General features: G+C 37.6%; 1 protein-coding gene across 3 annotated transcripts in view; it reads right to left on the minus strand.

The window, feature by feature from the left end:
* Window positions 1–14,427, minus strand: part of PPIP5K2 (diphosphoinositol pentakisphosphate kinase 2) — a gene marked incomplete at its 5' end in the record, with an annotated part of 39,359 nt that extends 24,932 nt beyond the window's left edge. For 2 of the 3 annotated variants that reach the window (XM_084278720.1, XM_084278718.1), the window contains 13 exons: window positions 637–722; window positions 1,648–1,757; window positions 1,842–1,917; window positions 2,809–2,895; window positions 3,449–3,550; window positions 4,980–5,101; window positions 6,124–6,285; window positions 9,213–9,314; window positions 9,443–9,597; window positions 10,912–10,997; window positions 11,890–11,980; window positions 12,654–12,849; window positions 14,284–14,427. In XM_084278720.1, the coding sequence (XP_084134846.1) occupies window positions 637–722; window positions 1,648–1,757; window positions 1,842–1,917; window positions 2,809–2,895; window positions 3,449–3,550; window positions 4,980–5,101; window positions 6,124–6,285; window positions 9,213–9,314; window positions 9,443–9,597; window positions 10,912–10,997; window positions 11,890–11,980; window positions 12,654–12,849; window positions 14,284–14,427 (1,519 nt within the window). Of the gene's footprint in view, window positions 1–636; window positions 723–1,647; window positions 1,758–1,841; window positions 1,918–2,808; window positions 2,896–3,448; window positions 3,551–4,979; window positions 5,102–6,123; window positions 6,286–9,212; window positions 9,315–9,442; window positions 9,598–10,911; window positions 10,998–11,889; window positions 11,981–12,653; window positions 12,850–14,274 lie in introns of all 3 variants that reach the window. The other variant, XM_084278719.1, reaches the window with a different exon arrangement.
* Window positions 14,428–21,480: the final 7,053 nt, after the last annotated feature.

A 21,480-nucleotide genomic window follows, 5' to 3' on the forward strand; every position in this document is an offset into this window, starting at 1 on the left:
AGTAGTGAATAATATTATAAATCTTTGGGGGTTTTGCATATGAACAAGAATATCTGGACTGTACAGCGTTTCAGTAAAGGATCTTTTCAACATTATGAATCTTTAATGACATTTTAACATTAAGAATGTGCTGAACTGGAGAACTAAATGGGCACTTAAACAGAGAAGCATGAAATAGCTAAATTACAGAGAAAACATATGTGAAAAATATTTAGCATGAAATCTGAAACAAAAAGTAAACTGAGACAGAAAAATTTAAAAAAACCTGGATGCTAAATACCCTACTGTAATTCCAGTCAATAACCATGAGTCAAGGACCAGAAAAGCTTATGGAAGTTTTAAAGATAGCAGTAAACTCTGAGTGAAATTTTCCCATCCCTGCCACAAAACTGTGAATCAGTAAAGCTTCTTTTGACCCTACTTTTCTGTTATAAAAAAGCAGTGTTAGAATACAAATTCACTACACAGTTTTAAGTGTACAGTTCAGCAGATCAAGAGACCCTGAATATCTGCCAACACAAATATTCATTCAAAACCACATATTCCTTCTTAGCATCAAGACATGTTACACCACTAGTTCATGACTACTCAAACACGCATGATATGAAGTGATTAGGTACAAAAAAAATACAGTACCTTCCTCTTCACTGGAAGTCTTTGGGCAACCATGAGGAAGATATGTTAATTGAACTTTGCGATTTATGCCTGAAAAATGCCCATACCTGAGGTATGAAGAAGGAAGAGCAAGAGGAAAAGAGGGAGAGAAACATTTAAAATATTTTTCTCCAAACCTGCTATGCTAATCTAATTCAACAGGCTCAAAAGGACTACAGAAATATCAACCATTCTATAATGAAACGTTTAAAAATACTATCTACTGCTTTCTTTCTGAACATAAAAATGAAAAAAAAAAAAACCAACCAAGCGCCTTTGCAGATTGCACAAGTAATTTATCTAATCAGACCCACAACTACAGTGGCTATCAGTACCCAGAATCTGATCTGGCAGGGTAGATGGCTACTATTTTGTTAGCCAACTCAGTTCTCAAGCAAAACCCACTATTTCAAACAATTGTCATAGATTTCAGTAATAACTGTTCTGATTTCTAAAAGAGTTATTATCTACTACCATTTAGACTTCTGACACCCCAGATATTTAACAAACCTTGAATTGTTAGGTTTTTCTTGTTTTAAAAAATTACTTAGTATTTCAGGATTCATATACAAAGCTCTATTTGTTTAGATTCCTCCAAGTCTGCTGTACACACAGTGAAGAAGTTATTACTGAGTCCATCAGACCTCATTATGTCACACACAGCAAGAAGCAGACCTTGCCCTCAAATTCACATAAGTTGAAAAACACGCAAGAAGGTAAAATTTGAGACCAAAAAAAATTAACTTTTTAATGCAAAAAGTAGACATCAAAGCAGTAAGTTCAATTAAAAATGTAAGAAAAAAAACACAAAGGAAAAAGCCTAGTTCTCCTTCATAATGTCAAATGTGGCATCCTTTCTCTTGATAATCCCCGTGCTTGAATTAACATATCATACATAATTGATAGCCATTGCAATCCCAGCAGGAACTGGTCAAACAGGCCAAAACAGCAGACGCAACTTTGTGCTGTGAAGCCTGAAAATTAGACACTTACATTTCTAACACAGTCTTCAGCTGTTCAAGTTTTGCTTTACTTTCTTCAATTTCAGAATCATTGTTCTGCCCAAGTTCTACAAGGAGTTGCCTTGCAATATCAAGCACTTCCTAACGAAAGGAAACAAAGGATTTACTTAATAAGTAATTTTCTACTTATAAAATACCACTGCAAGGAAATAAAGACAAACTTGCCTGCAACTGTTTTGGTTTTTTTAATTTTAGTTTTCCAGATTTATATCCATCACATTTTTCAAAGAGATCAAAAAACCTTTAAAAGAAAGAAATGAACATATTTAATAAGTTAAAATGTTACTTGAAAAGAAGCTCTTAAAGCTGTCTGAAATTAGCACCTAAGCATGTCAAAATCTGCACTACAGAGGTCAGACCAAGATTTACTCAAATTCCATTTCCCAAGAAAGTCTTCGGCACATTAGAGAAATAAGAGCACTAAAAATGTTCTCCTACTGACTTAAGTGTTAAAAAAAATATATTGTATATATCAAATGTCTTAATATTTGATATACAGTTATGACAATTCTTAATCTTAAAGAATGATCGTGAATATTAGTATGGACCAAAAATATCAAATGAGCAGTCCTATACCTTTACAGTAGGTACGTCTGAACACAAGAATCTGGCCTCCAATGAAAAATTACTTTTTATTGAAATTGCACCTAATTCAAGACCAATTATGTAAGGCTCTTAATAAATGATAACATAAAAAATGGTATCTACCAAAATTCAAAGTCATCAGACTTCAAAAGTAAAAGACAAAAAGGTGGTGCAGTAAGGTAACAGCTCACAGAACAGTTATGACAAAAAGAGAAAGGCAGAAATCATGGTAAAACAGTGAACCAGAAATATTCTCTGCTGTACTGTCTTGAATAAATATATATTCAGAGACAAATGCATTTCTGATCAAGCAGGACTGTTGACAAGGCACAGCATGTGACAAAGGAAGTCTGCACGAGTAATTTGACAGTCCTATTAGAAACTGAGGATCATACTTCTTAATTAGCTGCAGCATTGGCTAGATTTAAAACAAAACAATAAACAACTGCGTCGTGACATTCCTACTCAATTCATTGCTTGCACATCCCCCAAGAAGTGAGCTCTGCTCCAAAGCATCAAAACTAATTTTTACCAAAATTCTACTCACTTCTGATGTTTTACTTCCATTTTCATTTTTTGTTTTGGTGTTCGGTCCCCATGGCGTATTACAGCGATAACACACCTCAGCTCCATCCTGAAATTTCAAGAGAGTTTAATTCACAATTCTGTATGACGGTCTTTTCTTTAGTATTAAAACCACCATGAATCAAGACAACTGACAAGTGGTAGTTATCTGACATAACTACAGAAGTGATGGAAGAGTATGCAAGAATACAAGGTTAACTGAAAATGATGCAAGATATAAAATATAAATATTGATTTTAAGACTTGGGTAACTACAGAATATCTATTTTTAAGTAGTTTTTAAACCAATTTTGAAGTTCATTAAATGAGAGAGCATGTTTATTAGAAGCGCATATTAAGTTGGTGCTGGAACAATGATTAGCAGTGAAGAAAGCTATGCATAGAAGACACTACACTTGAAAATCTGCTGTTCTATACTCAGCTTGACTAAGGGTCAGAAACTCTGATTGCTGGCATAGTAATTGTGATTCCTTCCTTGTTTTCATCACACAAAACAAGCGTTCATAGGCCAAAATGGGCACACCTTGTGAAAAGAAAAAAAAATTCACACAAAAGTTACTTTAGGAGTTTGCACAATTCAGGTGCAGCTACCATTTTCTTACATTGTTCCAGAGGTGGTTGGCACAATAGGAATATCTTCAGCTTCCAAAGGAATTGACCATGGTATCTGAAACTGGGGAGCAAGTTCTCTCATTATGATATTTCTAAAAAAGGGATTAAAAAGAATAAAAAACACTAAGTTTAAAGTACCATCTATACAACACATACAAACCAAACACATAATGCATACGTGCACTTTTATCACTGTGGTTTCAGTATATTTGTGGTCATGAGTCTCTGGATGTATATTTTGCTTCTACTTGAGTAATAAAAAAACCCCACTTAAACAGTAATTTAAAGCTACTACAAATTGCTACAGAGACAACATTAGCCTGATTGCCCTGGATTTGAAGGCCAGTTCCTAAAAGAGTCCCTTGGATAAGATTTAGTCTTGTTCATTTCAATAGTCCGATACCTGTCTCTGTTGCCTAACACCCCTAATAACCAGCAGGCCATTCTCAAAGAGTATATAGTACCTTTAGTGGTAATTTCTCAAGAGTCTCTGTGATAGAATTGGAAAAAATATATGAGGTCTCAGGTCATAATACACTGCCTTCACCTACAGAAAGTTGTTAAGTCCTGGTGACATTCAGTTTCCCAAGTACTCATCAAACTCTACTAAACTTCGGATTACTATCTACATAAAAAGCAGTCACACTGAGAAAAAAGAGTGCATCTTAAAGTAGCATAAATGAAAACTTAATTTTTAAATTCTTGAAAAAAACCCATCTTAACACTGTTGCTTAATGCTGAAGTGGCTAAAGGAATGAAGAATCCAACAGCTACAACAACTGGAATAAAGAGAAATAAAAACATGTTTGAGAACTGTAACTAACTCCAAAAAGTGGCCTAAAAGAGCAGGACTACAGTTAATAACTAGGATTTCATATTTGTTCTTCCTCTATTTGATAAGATCCCAGACCACTGAATAATGTATTATCAAATACATTATTATGTGTTCTGCCTACTTTGAGGACAGAATTTCATTGGCATAGTTTACTACCCAACTCCATATGGGCCTTTGGCATAACTTTTTTTGATCCGAGTAGCAGAAATAAGTGTGACAGAAGACACCTTGATACTACATCAGTTTGGATTTACCAGTATGAAATCCAGAAACATACAAGTATACACCAGCTTCAGCTCAAAGACAATGTGCATCAATTTGTGCACATATTAACAGCAGAAGGTGTAACTATCCAGTAGTGCTTCTCTACTTGAAAAAAAAATCTCAATTACTTTTAAGAACTTAATCTGGCTTTCAAGATATTTATTTAGTTAGCTTTAGGTGTTCACATAATACTGGAACTCAGATGTTTTCTATTATTTTAGGAATAGGAAATTTATTTCGCAAATTAGGATTATTTTTGATATTTTAGGGATTATTTTCAATATTTTATTTAATTTTTAATTTAAGGACTTACTTTTTGTGATTTTTAAGTAATTTATTTAGGAATACGTACTATGTAAACTATAGTCACATACAGCAGAACGAGCAAGCAAATCTCCTGAAATAAATCAGTAAACTCTTACCCCAGGATCTTTGCACAATCATCATAGTATTTCATGGAGTTTTTCACAAAACTGAAGCCATTCACATCACAGACGTAGGACTGTCCATTAGCACGCAGCAAATCAAAGCCACAAACTGTTTGCTGTTATTAAGAATAAAAGCTCAAGTCACTGATTGTCTTCCTCTGTATTGCTTATTCTAAGTAAACTCTGTATTTTAATATGGCATTAATCTGAAAACATGGCAAAAATATTACAGGTTTTACAGAATCCTGTACTTAGTACCTTTTGCCAGTTCCACATTAGGTTTGCTCATGTCGTGCAAACATCTTCCCATTTCTAACTTTATATCCCCAACTTGATTTTACGCTTCTTACATATCCCCAGCAGTACTGAAGTTCACACTCATACAAACTTAACCTTCAAGATTTACTGCATAAGTAACGATGACCCCACAAACTTCCCATTCTGACAGTGGCTTCCCACTACACGTATTTTTTGAGGGTGACACTCTCGATTCCAAAGCCCACTTTGCTAAGTTACAGATGTTCGCAATCCTACAGGGTTCAGAATGCTACCAGTTACACAAAAGTAATGAGACTGACCACCTTTCAGTAAGACAGGTGAAAGAAGGGTAAAAGGTTGAATGAAATTTTGAACAAAGAAATCACATACTCTATAAATACAGAAACTATATCAAACACTTCAAACAAGGACCTACACATATTGAGTACCAAATTAACATTTGATTGGACCCAATGTAAACACTAGCTAACAAAATATACACAATTTTACTAGGTACAAGTTTACTACTGAAGTAGGGTTTTGCTTGCTCTAGAAACCTTCAAGTAATAAGTGTGAATATGTTATGCACAGAACAGAAATACTGTGGACTAGCAGTGAATTTCCTTAGAACATGTGAATTCAGAAAATTTAGGCAACATAAGAAATTCATCCAGAACTTTCCAAGTCATTAAAGGAAGATTTCTTTTAGGTTAAAAAAAAAAAAAAAAAAAAAATTTGTAAGTTCAACTTTTCACCTTCCTATGAGTTCTGCAGCAATTATCACTGCTGGCTCTGTGCACTAGCACCCTACAGAAGTTTACTTTGATAAACAATTAATTAACACTAAATGCTTGATCAGATAGGAAAGTAATCAGCTTACTTTAAATGCAAGGCATACTTTCCAGGCGATTAACTTCTCTCTTGCATTCAGGATGACTGGATACCTCACTTCTTTTCCTTCACTATCTCGTTCTACCTTTCCATCCAGAGCTGGAGACTTCCGGGCTTCTGCATGAGCATAGTCTGGACCAACTGTGTACACCTTTATTGAAAAACAGGAACTCCTGATTCAGAGCAATTAAAGTGCATTACGTATATTATTATTTTGCTAAATTTATGTCAAATGTGATAATGACTTCAAAAGAAACTAGGTGCGTTTTAACCTTGAAAACACCAGTCTAAAGTACTCTTTAGAGCATTCTCTTCCTTCAGAGAACACCTTTTATTTACTGCCAGCCTAGGATAGAGCAAGAGGAGAAAACAGCTGGCACAGGTTAAAAAAATTATAAAACTTGATTAATAAAAATTAGTATCTTAATTATGGTGGTACAGACATAAAGAATAATCTTGTCCTCTCTAAAACTTCTGCAGAACTTGCAGAGCAGATTAATTAGAGAATTATTCCAGTTTACTTGATTACAGAAATCTTGCTGCAGGACTAAGCAATTATCTTCATCAAAAATACAAAAATATTTTAGCAGGATTGAACAAAGCAAAGTCTACTTAGTTTTAGCGTGGCAAGGCAGGGGCTTGAGAGAATGACTGTGCTATCTACTTTGCTGCAGTTTTGCTGCTTAGTGAAAGGACTGGGGCATATGCTGGAAGAAACCTGTCAGCAGCTCTCAAAACCAGTCTACTGTCACTTTTAAAGAATCACTCAAAGCTTTGATAAAAAGTATTTAAATAAACCAAGTAATTGCAAATACTGCCAATTTAGTCAATTCAGGAAAGAGGGTAAATCTGCCCAATTTAAAGCTGATAGTCGTTATTTGAAGAAAACCCATTATTTACTTGGGGTGTTAAAGCCAACAGTTGCTGCTTGATGACTACGACACAAGTAGTCAAAAAGGTCAAGTCATCTGCAGCTCTTCAGCTTGCAAGAAACCTCTGTCTTTGGAAATGGTTTGTGAAGCTCCTACACAGATGTCTATAAACTCAGATTAACCTACTCAAAGTGTTGCTCAGTACCTGTGAAGAGTATAGCTTATTAAAACGTAGCAACCTAAGAAATGAGGAATCCGTCTGAGAACATAAAGGGAGTATTTCCCTCGTGTCACCAAGTTGAAGAAGTTGACTGCAGTTGATAAAAGGGCTCTTTGGTTTACAATTGGGTTAGACCTCACACTCTCTAAACCTCTGCTTTTTATTGAAATACAGCGATGTTCCATGCATATCATGCAACGTGTATTTCAGAAGTTTCGTGATGGGTTTAAAATAGCCAGAACTAACAAAAAGGGAAAGAAATATATTTCCCTATGTGGCTGGCTTAATACCTATTCTGTTATTGCTCCAATTCAGCACTCTTATGATACATATTCTTTACATCTATTAAGAAAATCAATGAACAAAAGCAGGAAAACTATTACAGATAAGGCCAGTGGATTATTTCCTGCAACCGACTATAATTTAAGTAAATTTTGTTTGTTAATTAGAAGTCTATGTTGGTATTGTTATTGCTTTGTGTGGAGAACAGGGGGCTGCAGAGATGGCTTCTGCAAGAAGCAGCCAGAAGCTCACCACAGGCCCGACAGAGCAAACACTGGCCAGCTCAAAGCCGGAGTCATTGCTAACCAAGGCCGAGCCCATCAGCGATGGTCACAGTGCCTCTGGGAATCACATTTAGGAGAAAAAAAACACAAACAGCTGCTTTTTGCCACCAGAGAAGGGAGTGAGAAGATGTGAGAAACTGTGCAGACACCAAGGCTGGGGAAGAGATGGGGAGGAGGCACCCTAGGGCCCTTGAGAGAAAGATGCTCCTGCAGCCCATGGAGAAACCCACGGTGGAACAGGTGTCCCAGCGCAGCCCAGGGAAAAGGACAGACCCCACCTGCAGCCTGTGGAGAGGCCCCACGCTGGAGCAGGTGGAGACATACAGGAGATGCTGTGACCCGTGTTGGAACAAGCCCCTGCCAGCACTTGCAGCCCGTGGAGTGAGAGAGAGTTCCATGCCAGAGCAGGTTTGCTGGGGGAGAAGGGCAGGGGGGCAGAATTGTGACTCTGTGAGGATGAAGCTGGAGCAGTCTGGGACTGAAAGAATGAGAGACATTCTGTGACTGCACCCTATAGAAGTGACGCAGACAGCTGGTGAAGAGCTGAAGCCTCAGCAGAAAGGACTCATGTTGGAGAAGTTGAATAAGGACTGTCTCCTGTGGGTGGAAGCAGGGGAAGAGTGTGAAGAATATCCCCCCACCCACTGGCTAAGAAAGAAAATCACTTGTGAGGATCCGACTGAAACCCCCATTCCTCCATTCCCTGCCCCTTCCTGTGCCACGATGTGGGGGAAGAGGGGATAGAAATCGTGACTAAAGTGAAATCTGCTAAGAAGAGAGGGGTGGGGGAGGTGCTTTAAGATCTGGTCACACTTCTCATTACCCAACTCTGGTGTCACTGGCTGTGCAGTGTAGTGTCATATATGAGAGCGTTTCTTTCCTTGATTCTGTGTTGAGTCTCTTTTGCCCGTAAGGCTGATGACAGAATGATCTCTCCCTCTCCTTATCTCGACTCTGAAGCCTCTCAATAGTTATTTTCTCCCCTGTCCAGCTGAAAAGGGGAGTGATAGAGTGGCTTTGGTGGGCATCTGGCCTCCAGCCAGGGTCAGACCACCACAGGTATTTGAATTTATTTCAAATTTATTTGATTTGACACCTCCAGAAAAAATATCTAGGCACCACCTATCTGTTTACACAGAAAAGTATATGCTGTTCTGGCACAAATACAGTACAAAAAAGAAAGACGATGTGTTACATAATAAGCTTCTAGCACTGGATTCCAACAACATAAGCAAAGCTGCCCTGCACTACAAGTACTATGTTTAGCTAGAATAAAAATTACATTCTTTACTTACGAACTGTATCAAAACTTTATTAAAATTACTTCCTGACATAAAGATACACTTTCATCTTTAAAACTGACAAGCTCTTGGAGCACCTGATTGTTCTAAATATAAGTAAGAATGCACAGTTGTCATACCTTCACATCAGTGCCATCTGTAGGCATGAATTCCTCATAAATATAGGAGCCTGTTTTTCTCACACTGCTTTCAGGGGAATAAACACTGCTTCTGCTGCCAATCTGAAATGAATATTTTTCTATTAATAAATTCATAGGTTAATGCCCCAAAAAACCTTAAAACGCCTTAAAATTAGTCTGCAATTCTGTTAGACATCAACTTTTCAACAGCTTTAGTACAACATCCTCACCTTTCGAAAGAGCCTCTGGCTTCCACCCCCAGCAGATGTTGGATAATAAATGTAAACATTGTGGTCCTCAGCACTAACTGGCTTTTCTACAAAAGGCTTTTGGAAAATTTCTCCATTTACTTCCACATGGTCTTCTCCTTCAATCAAGTTGCATTCTGAAGAAATAGTGTGAAGAACAGATGTGTTAATATATTCATGGAATGAAATTATTAGAGATTTGGGATAACTTTGCATGTTGAAATTAAAACATTATATAATATATTCACTGATCAGTAACAGATCAGTGACTGTACAAAGACTTGATAATCATGTGCTGAACATGCCTGCTGTACCAGGTCTGTGTTATGTTGCTTTGATACTACATTCCATGACTTCTATTGATTCCCTCAGACAGGAAATCATCTCCTGCAGATACATAAGCTTGCATGGGTGGTATTTTTTGGTAAACATTTAGTAGAGGGGGTTTACAGCTCTTTGTCGCTTTCTCTGAAGTATTTGGGGGGTGGCAGATGGACAGCAAACATGGTGTGGTGCCAGATGAAACAGTAATAGGCTGGCAACTGTCTCATACTGCGTGATTGATGTACCCTGCACAGAGATTAGGTCCTCTGGAATGAGGGAGCAAGAATATCTTGACTGGTTTGCTGCCTCCACTAGCTTTTATTTGCCTTCTATACCATAAATGAGTCATTTCCACCCTAGATGACAGGCATTTTAACCTAAAATTCCCTACCTCTTAAGCTATACCACAGTAATACCTCAGTTTTATTTTTTCTACCTGGTACTTTTGTGTCTTTACCTGTCACTGCATTCTCCTATTCTTTTTAGTAGAATAAAAAGCTGTTGAGTTCACTCTTAGGTACAGATAATATTAATTCAAATTTATAGTCAGTGTATATCACCTACCTAGATTAGATTTCACTTACATGGCCACCTGTATTTATATGGGAAAGTATTCAATAGCCTGACTTGTTTCTGTCAATATTACTTTCCTAAATAAAACCACTAATTGTTGTGGGTAATGTAACATCATGAAAGCTGCTCTCTTTGGCAACATAGTAGAATCCCGTTCTGTGGTTTGAAGCTCTTACATTCTAGTTCTTCCATGACAGCTTTAAGAGGATTGTGATCCCTGGCTTTTCAGATGCATACTTGTACTGCCTTTGGTTGGGATGGAGTTTACGTTTTCACAGCAGATGGTATGGTGCTGTGTTTCAAATTTGTGACCAAAACAGTCTTGATGTTTTAGTTATTGCTGAACAGTGTTTACAAAGCATAAAGACATTTTCTGTTTCACATGCTGTCCCCACAGCCAGTAAGTTTAAACCACAGCAATACTTTAAATAGTGGAGGAGAACTCAGTCTCTGCATCAATTAATTGCCTGACAAGTGAAATATTGTTGTTTACACTGTCCTCCAGTGGAAACAAACACACACCAATTGTTGATATTTTAGTCACCAGTTTTTACCTTGGGGATTGTTTGGATCACGGTTCAGAACTGCATAGCGAGGAAGTAAAATGCCTTCAGCTTTGAGAATACCATATACTTCTCTCCTAGAAGGAAAGAACAAAAGGTGTACAGTAAGACAGCAGATCCTGCTAACAGTTGTATTTAACAGTCTATGGGCCAGGGAGAAGAAAAATACATGGCTTTTTTTTTTTTTTAAATCACACAGGATGAGATTACCTATGTAAGTCTGCTTATTAATATAAAGTTTTAAAGGTCACTGACACAGCTGCACATTTGCAGTGGTCTCATAAATATAAATAAAAATGTAATTTGCTATGCCAGTTGTGTCCTCTCCACTTGGGGAGTGCAACAGCAACTTACATAGAACAATTCTCTTGTTGCAGGAGAATGTTAAAATGAAGGGTTGAAAAAGTTTACAGGGAACAGCAAGTGAAGGCATCCAAAACAGCAAGTCTGCTCACTGTTCGGAAGGCTCCAACGTTCATTTATTTTGCTCACTACTGTTCTATTAATATTTGCCACGCATGACTGCGTCCCCAAAAGAAAATTCACTTTTAATAACAAGATGGTCTTTGAATACCAACAACTTACGCAAAGTATCCACTTAACAGAAAGACCCTTAGTAAATCACATGAATTCTACAGTTAGAGGAGGTTGTACAGTTGCTACACACACCTATAAATATTTTCAGAGTTTAACCTTTTTTATTTGCTAAGCTTCAGATAAATGTATCAAGAAATATCAACCTTGGTAAATCTTCAGATGTATCAATATAAAAGCAGTAAAGTAGAAAAAAACACGCCTAAAGACATATCCTATGAAACTGTGAATACAGTAATAAAACATAACATTCACTGTAATTTTATTTAGACTACTGTACAATACACTGGAACTGTTGCTATGTAATACCAACAGATTCTCTTAGTATCAAAGTTAGAAGTAGTTTGCTGTTTAAAGGTAATTAGTGGTACTTACCTGTCCTGTATATGATACTGCATATTCAAGTCATTGATTATGAATGGATTCCTGAGTTTTGCATAGGCAACTGCTTTGTCCAGTGGAAATCCTAAAATATTTTGAAGGCAAATAAATTAAAACTACAAGACACAACACCAGTAAGTATTTTGGAACCTTCATATTCAAGCTTTATAGTACAACCAGAGATACAGAGTAAATGTGAGGATTCTCCCTCAACTACAAACATAACATGAGCTTTCAAAGGTCATGAAACTGCAGTCTTATTTTGATGGCCAAAACAGTGGTCCTGATTCCAATTCCCTCCTCCTCACTCAACTTACCCTCCACTTCTGCAGGGCCAGAATGAAGGTTTTTAGTGCCTCTGCCTGAAAATATGATTTTTAACTTCAGTGTGCTCATCTTTGTTTCACTGCTCAGCACAACAAAAACCCCATAGATATTGGCAGAGATACACGAACAAGTGGCCAGAGACTCAACAGTCATTGTACCAAGTACTGGAGCACCATTTCCACTGGCTCCACAAATGTTTACACATGAAATAGCTGTTTTAAATACCATGTCAGACAGAACTTTCTCAACCAATGAAAACATTGCAATTAAAAAAGCCTGTACTGCAAAAGTAATTTGTATTATATTAAAAGACAAATTAATTCCTTCACAAGAAAACTCAATAAAACTGCAAGACAAAAATTAAAAAGACCCTCAAACATGTTAAATTATTTAGTTATCAAAAATATTTATGGTATTATTAGAAGATTTACCTTTAGAATGGAAAGAAATGAGACAGTCACATAAAGGCCAATTTTCTACTGGCTCATTCAAAATAACATCCTCTTCAAATATTACCACAGTTATGTACTTAAACATGGAGAGGCGTTCAAGAATTTCTTTCATTGGTTTGGACTTAGATTTCTTAGCCATTGAACAAATCCCAACTGCGATTTGTCTTTCTGGTGGCTGAAGACATGGGGGGTGGGGGGGGGGAAAGAAATTATTATTTTTAAGTTTTCTCAAAACACAACAGAATTTTAGCAGCACAATACTAGAGCAGATATTTTCTGATAAAATTCACCTACTGCCATTAATTAGGTGTTTAATTAGGTAAATTGCTGGCTGGTAACAAAATGCTGCACTAGATCCATAGAAAAAATACCTTCAAAAACTGTCCAATAAAGCTTTGAACTGCTTCCTGTGAGTATCGTATCAGAAACAAATACACAGGATCAAAATTTAAGTCAGAAATGTCAAATCTTAATTATTTAATTTTTCTACATCTGCTTAGTCATCACAAGGCCACTTGTCTTATTACCCAGTATTACAAGTGAATCATGAGCAGGAAAACTAACAAGATTTCCAAGCTGTTTTGTGCACAGACAGGTTCAGTTTTCTTCTGCATAATTTGTATTATCTTTCATGTTATAAGCCTTTAAAAATATAAGCCTTTCATTACCCCAGTGGTATTCCTAAATGCAAAAGCCAACCTACTCCATTGAAAAAATACCAAACAGAAACACCTCAGAACATTCCTTTATTTCAACTTGCTGTTCTTTTACAACATAGCCAATTACCTTTCCTTGCTAAAATACACTGACTAAATTGAGCTGAGCTGCTAATTTTGCACTATGCATTTCCAAGATACTTTTAATCACAAAGTGCTTTATTAACACTTCCTTGCATTTACATTTTTTCAGACACTCTTGCCATCAGTAAAAATTTAACCTATTCCCTAAAGGTAAATGTTCAATAGACTAAAAGAATATCAAAATACAGCTAAAAAAAAATGTGACAACCCATGGATAATAAAGTTAAGAATGTGTCAAACAAAAAATTAAAAATTGGTTATGTACTGTGCTAAAATACAATTCAGATCACTCTGCAAGGATAATAAACTAAGGCAAAATTTAAGGTTAACTTAGCATGCACTTTCTACACCCCAAGATAAGGAAGAATTAAAAAGTGTCGGATCGTAATTAAAACTAGATGAAAAAAGGAAATGTTGAGACTGTTGAAAATCAGCAGTTACCTTTCCAACAGACAGGAACACATGGAAAAGAACTCCTGATCTTTTTTGGCTATCAATTACCCAAATAAATTCAATGAAGGCTTATGCCATCAAGTTCACTCCCAGAATCCAAATCAAGTCTGCAAAGATAGCACGTCAACCTCAGCTGCCCTGAAACTCGGTATCAAGGTCAAACACATCTACTTCAGAGGATGCTTACTTTTGAAGTGTGCTGCATTTCTAAACAGACAGATAAATGTCTGAATAGGAACAATTTTCCAACTCAAAACACCATTCCAGTATTAGACTTTGTGATCTAATACCATTCCAAAGTAAAATAATGCTAAATAATGTTCAGAAGCATATACACATGCCCCTACAATACATACAGAGTCATACTCTTCCTCCTCTTCTTCCCCATGGTCATAGAAGCGTTCGTAATCTGTAGATCTGGCCGAGTCCAGTAATTCTTCTCCATCCTCTCCACCCACAAAGAATCTAGGAGGATCATTCTCTGTTTCACTAACAGACATGATTACAAGATCTATGGAGATCTATGTAGAAACTGCAGCCACTTTGGCAGCTGAGAAACTGGGCATGTTTCCCACTGACTTGGGAACACAAAAGTCCTGGCTCTTCGATGCTGCTTGTGCAGTGTTGCCAGTGTGATGACGTTGTCTGCCAGACACTGTTTAACTGGTATCATCTGCTCATTATTGGTTTGAGTTGTTGGTCCAAGAAACCCACAATAGGCTATTGCTTCCCTGAGATGATACAGCAAATTTAACCTAAAAGAAATATACAAACAAGGAAAAAAAAAAAAAGGTGGGGGGAACGGAAAGGGGGGAAGGGAAAAAAGGGGGAAAAGGGGAAAAAAATAAACACTCTTAATAAAGGCACATTAAAATAAACCCTTCTCATTTGAGTAAAACCATTTGGACATCTACATACTTCTGAGCAAAGCAAATAATTTCAAGATATTTTCAAACGACTGACACAGTCATTTTAAAAATAGACATTATAGACATTTAACTCACAAAAGTAAAAACTGGCAGATACATTTTTTTCCTAACTTAACAAGGGTAAAGTGCAGAGTATAACTTTTATAAACACATAAACCAATAGAAGTCTTCTACATTACTTGTGATATTTAACTCACCAACTCTGTCATGAGCTGCTGTTTCCCCGATCAAATGGCAATGACAACCAGGCAAAACGCCTAATGAAAAACCATACAAAGCCCATAAAATCTCCATTGGGACTATTCTTAAATAGACCTATTCTTTCAAAAACTGACTGAATCCTCAATGTGAAAGCGTAATGTTACATGCCAGCTTGATTTTCACTTATTTATTACCAACAGAGCTTTGCTTTATTTTCACGCTACTAGCATTGTCTTCTGTCAAAAACACATTTTTACAAAAGTAAAATCTTGGCCAAATAACTCACATACCAAACCAGACACTCTGATTCAGTCTTCTGTTGTTTTAACTAGGTAATTGTTTTTGCTGTAAGTTGTGCATGCCTTTATACCATTAATTACAATATATTATTACTACTCAGAAAATTAATAAGCAGCTACGTGTTTAGAAGCTCATCTGATCGAACGCTTTAGGTTAAGTTGTTTATTAGTCAGATCATTACGTAAGAGCCATTCAACAATGATGTCTCAGCAGAATATAATTTGTCTTTAAATATCTGTCAAAATTACTCTGGTTGTTCTATTAACGAAGTGAAGCAATAGTAAATTCCCAATGGTGATAAACCATTCAGCTTCCTGTGAAAGAGGATGGTAAACAGAGCAAAAGTTACTCAGAAAGATTCTGTCCCAAGTCAGAGAGCAATAGGTTAAGCATGAGCAAATAATACAGCTGTTTCAGATTGAGAAGCTGAAGCTGAGGTCCAAATAACAGACAAATAAGGATCCTGGAACGACAGCACGGGATTAAAAAGATTCATTTCTTCAACCATTTTGTTACGTATCTGTTCTCCTTCAATTCCAATAACAAAAAACTACTTTCTCTTAAAATATAAAACTGCAGCAATATGTCCGTCAAGTTACAAGAATAAAATGAAATTTCAAACACCTAATTCATCTTGTTCTCATGAGTCAGAAATTAGGCATTGAAAAAAATCAATCCTGCTTATGAAAGGTTGAAGAAAGTGAGCTTTCAAAATCCTATTTCTAGCAAGCTTCAGAAAGACAGGGTCTACCATCAACATACAGTGGCAACTAATACAGAGTTCTGAAACGGTATTACAAACAAGCAAACGAAAAACCCAAAACAAACTCAAAACTGGTAAAGCCTGAGAAGGAAGTTTAACAGTTCCTCTTGCATCAGCTTCCCCTCCTACCACACAAACTCTGGAAATAAATGTCTTAACAACTTTATAAAACCTAACGTTTTCTTGTAAAGAAGGAAAAGCAACCACTTGAAGCAGATAAGCAGGTCAGCAAAACAGGTTTCTAAAGCAGATAAGCAGGAGGTTAGCGAAACAGGTTTTCTAAGCTTTCTTTCCCCTACCTATTTCTGCAGTGCAGTTAGTGAGAATGGCGGAAATCGTTAAGTTTATGTGCAATTAAAGACTAGTTATTTCATGAGGATCTCTGGCACCAAGCAGTTTCCATGCAACCAAAGATTTAAGGGAAAGCACGTTTGTCTACAAATGACAGAAAAACACATCCTGACAAGCTACTTTCCTTAACAAACCTATCTGAAATTCAGGTGTTTTTCTACCTTCCTAACTCAAGAATCTGGAGAGTGTTGGGTGTTACTGGTGGCAAATAGACCTGTCAAATGGAGCTTCACATGAGGAAAATGGACTTTGAACAGTCACATAGTCTGTTTGGAGTTAAAAGATTATTTTTTGCAAGGTTTATTGTGTTGTTCTACCATCTGGAGGTGGATGAATTACTAGACTGGCAGTCCTCGCTACTGTCACTGGGCCAGTTTGTAGAAATAAGAACAAAGACACAGGATCAAGAAAAGATGCTGACAGTTTTCAAGCTTGTAAACTACTGCATGGCCTCACTGAACTGCATTTGAACTGGCATTCTGGCTGCTGATGGTTACCAGCTTATCTCCCAGCCCGTGTATGCTGTAAGCTACTATCATCAGCACAAATCTGAGTCAGGATATAATGAATAAATTATCTAATTTTTAGCATAAATGCTTTCAGAGATGGGAGTTTAAATTCCTTCCCTCCAAATGCTTTGGCTGCTATAAAAATTGAGGAATCCCCTTCTTTCTTGTGATGTGTGAAATGCCATGAAGAGAGACACAGAAATAGGAGAGTAAGGGTCTCCAACTACAGTGAACAATTTAAACAAGTCTCCTGAAAACACCTATAGTTATCTGACAGCAAAAATGCAGCAATGGTTCTCAAGCTGAACACCAAGGAGAAATAATAAATCCAAGAGCAAGATGGAGCTGTCTTCCTACCCCAGAAGTATGTCAATGCTGAAGGGAGAAACTCCAGACACATGGTGCCCTATGAAGAATGCCCCTGGAGCAATGAAGAGTCCTCTCAGAACCATTTTTCTGTATTAAGAAATGAGCAGCAGCAGTACAGGGGCAGAGACGCTCTACAGGAGATCCTCCTGTACTTGGTGCATGACCATAAGCCTCATCAGTGAAGATTAAATGATTACGTGCATGCCTCAACCACAGAAGACTGCAATGTAAGCAAAAACAAACCTCAAAGCTTCATGCTGGAATATACACTGACCCATTTCCAAAGAGATAGCATCAAGAATATACAGACAACGATCTCCTACCGTGCAATGACCTTTCCAGGTAAAATTAATTAGACTATGTTCCCTTCAAACCTCAGCTGGCTTCTGGTTTACAGCTCACAGCCAAAAAAAAAAAAAAAAAAATCTCTGCTAATTCTGAAAAACACAACTTAACTGACAAATCGTTTCTTAAAAGGACTTGCAACCAAATGTATGGACTGTTCATTCCACCTGTCCCGTAACGTCCTACTTGTGAGCACCACATGATAAATCTTAGACTCTTTAATATATATTTTTTTCTCTATCTGCTCATTTTACATTCCCATCTTAAAACAAACTCTTCTCAGTTAGATGGCACTACAATAGTGCACTGAAAATGAGAAGTAAAAATCCTTGAGTTTAACAGATAGCACTTACTAGTGTAAAGTATACAAAATAACATTCTAAATCTATAAAAATGACACATCAAAAAACTTAACATACAAATAGGGCAGTATTTGAGTCATAGATTTTGGTAGCCCACTAAGCACTCCAAGTCCCACATTCAGCTAACTGCAGATTTTTTTTTGTTCCTAACAGAACATTGCTCCACTTTCACACCAACATGGGGAAGAACTTTTTCACCTTTTTTCACAGGCTGCCCAGGGAGGTGGTGGAGTCTCCTTCTCTGGAGATATTCAAGACCCGTCTGGACATCTACCTGTGTGACCTGTCCTAGGGAACCAGCTTTGGCAGGGGGGTTGGACTCGATGATCCCTCGAGGTCCCTTCCAACCCCTACAAATTCTGTGATTCTGTGAAGCATATTCTAAAAGAATTCCACAGGTATGTTCTAAAAGAATAAGCCAAAACATAGTCCTTGCTAAGTTTTAGCACTGCAAGAAGGCCTTTTCTTGTCCCATGCCACGTTTCAGCAGCTCGGGAATACAGCTTTGGTGTTTTCTGTGTTTACTCAAAGATTAGCATTCCAGTAGCTGTCAGCAGCAGATCAGCTCAACATAGCAGCAGTGGTCTGAACAGTCATGTAAAAGGGCCTCAAAGTTTTAACAGGCATGTTCTGAATACTAATAAAAACATACAGAACTCCTGTATAAACAGAGGAATTTCACCAGGTTTTAATCTGTACCAATACAGCTATCAGAGCACTGCCTCTACTGCATTCTAATGGAAACTAATGAAACAAAAATAGAGTAAAAATACTTGTCAACTCTTATCTCAAGAAAAAAAGCAACCTTAAGTAGCTATAAAATATATCTAAAACACACACCGGTCAGGAAAATAATTTTTGGAGATGCCATTATAACAAAACAACCACAAAACAACTTGTGACATTTACACTGGGGATTTTAACAAATAAGTAACTACAAGAAACCTACATAGTGCTCATCTATTACATGACCCCATACACACACACATATATATATAAAAACCAATAACAAACTGCTCACTCCACACACACCCCCCATACTGCTCCTTTAAAAGTTTCAGTTCCTACTGCTCTACACATATTCAAACTGCTTCCTTATCAGTTTCCTCCAATTCAAATTAGTAAGTTAAAGGCTGAAAGAGCTGGACTTGATGATCCCTGTGGGGCTGTTCCAACTCAGTACACTCAATGATTCTATGATATTAATAGCATTTTTCAAGTAAGTCTCAGTGAGATGACAAAATAATTTTGGTATCTTCTTGCTAGCAACACTATACCTAACATTTTCATTTAACAGCAAAAATGTTTGCCTCACTCGTGCCTGTTTTAAAGTTCTAATTCTGCAATGTGATTTATGGTGTAACAAACCCCCAAAGACAGCCAGTTTGTTGAGTTGCTGGTGGAGGAGAAAATACAGTGGAGGCAGCAGATGGAGGGCAGGAAGAAGAGCGAACAAGGGGTGTCTGAACTCCCTGACAAAGAGAGCTGACAGCAAGGACTGCGATCCCCAGTGGTTTGCACAGATGTGTAACACCTTTCTACAGATCGCTCAAAGAAACTTGGTAGTACTTCAGATTTAAATGTGAGGCTCTACAGCTACTAACAAGGCACGTACTCAAGAACAGCATTTTCTCAGGCCTTACAGAGGTCCAGGAAGAGAAAGAAGACAAGACAGGCAGAAAGCAGAAAAAGACCAAAAATGATGTCAAGACACAAAAGGTGCTGAAACAACACTGTGAGCAAAACATATGTGACTTTTTGTTGCTGTACCTTACACAGCAACAGATACGTATCACCTCAAATGTACTTAAAGGTTCAGTTTCTACTATGTCATATAGCAGTAATACAAACATCAACATTTACACAGTGTTCATTTACACACCACCACATCCTGTGAGGTGCTGAGTAGCAGCTGTCAGTCCATTACAGAGATGGACGAAATCTAAAAAGAGATGTAGAACTGCTGTACCTAAATAACTCTCAACCACAAAGAATCTTACAATGTTAACCTGAATATAATTGGTGCACAACAACATCCCAAAACCCAAATGAAATAATAATTACAGAAAATATAAAGGGATATAAAGGTTTCAAGTTTACTGGAATTTGCAAGGTCCAGTGTTATAGTGGGCTGATTAAGAAACATGAAACTAAGAAAAGAGCTTTTCTCATCAAATCCAAATTTCAAAAACATCCTTAAGCAGCTCATCACCATCTTCTGTAATTCAGCTCTCCTCTGTAGCACAAGGTAAGAAACTGTACTGTCATACAACAAAACAGACAAGAAGTAGGCTAAAAAAGGTAGCAAAGATGCAGTTATAAAGGCTGCACTACACAGCATTACAGGAACTAAGTCACGTGCTACAGTAAAACTCTAGATTTCACAACGCAGTGACATCTTCCCCCATCCTAAGTACCCTACACATAAATTCAGCCTTTTCCCAAGTTTCTTTTTCATTCTGTACTTTCGTAGGAAACCAGATGCAAGATTTAGTCTGATCTCCACCAACAAATCAAGATATGGAATGTGCAGAGGATCAGAAGGCAGCAAGATAGATCACTGCATGTTCCTCACTCCACTGGCAGGCAGTGTGACATGGGCAAAAAGTGGTGGGCACCAACACAGGGATTCAATAAAATAAAACCCACCCTTCTCACTCCCACTACTACGTTCCAAAGCAGCTGACTATCTGCTACAACCAGGAGGATGCAACCCACTCATTCTCCTCCTAGGCCCTCCCAGGATTCCACCACAACTTGCTCCATTGCACTCCAGCACAGGGACAGCCACCCCTTTACTACCTTCCTCTCCCCACACCAAGAGCCCTGCACCTTCTTGCCCTGTCTATATTCCCAGTACACCATGTCATCAATGCCAGCTCTGCATGCTAGCCCCTATCTCCTCCATTACAGCCACTGTCTCCAAAATCTGTCGAAGTGATGACCTGACAAGAAACTCGTGGAAGAGAAGACAATGAGTTGCCTTTGCTAAAGCTCTCAGACTGTCAGATGAAGAGCCACAATCTATGATAAATAACATAAGCTGTGAGCATGATAAACTGAACATGCTAAACTCCACAGGAAAACCCCAAGTACAGTACTTTACAGATTACTCCACCAGAAAATTATAGCAGCTCCCGCTGCAAAACAAATTACTCACCCTTCAGTTTCGCAGTACTCAGACCTGAAGAAAGATTCTGAAGAACGAAGAGGAGCTGTGAGTCTTCCTTGCCAGGTAAGTGCCTGTAATGTCATTATGTGGCAAGGCTTTAGTAGCAAGGGGGCTGGAGGTTTGGCATCTCTGACAAGACACCAGAAGCTGCTCCCATGAGGGACAGAGCTGGTTTCAGCCAGCTCCACACAGACCTGCTGCTGCCCAACGCTGAGCCCGTCAGTGATGCTGGTGGTGCCTGTGCAATAACGT

Source organism: Gallinula chloropus, assembly GCF_964237585.1.
Source record: "Gallinula chloropus genome assembly, chromosome: Z".
NCBI lineage: Eukaryota > Metazoa > Chordata > Aves > Gruiformes > Rallidae > Gallinula > Gallinula chloropus.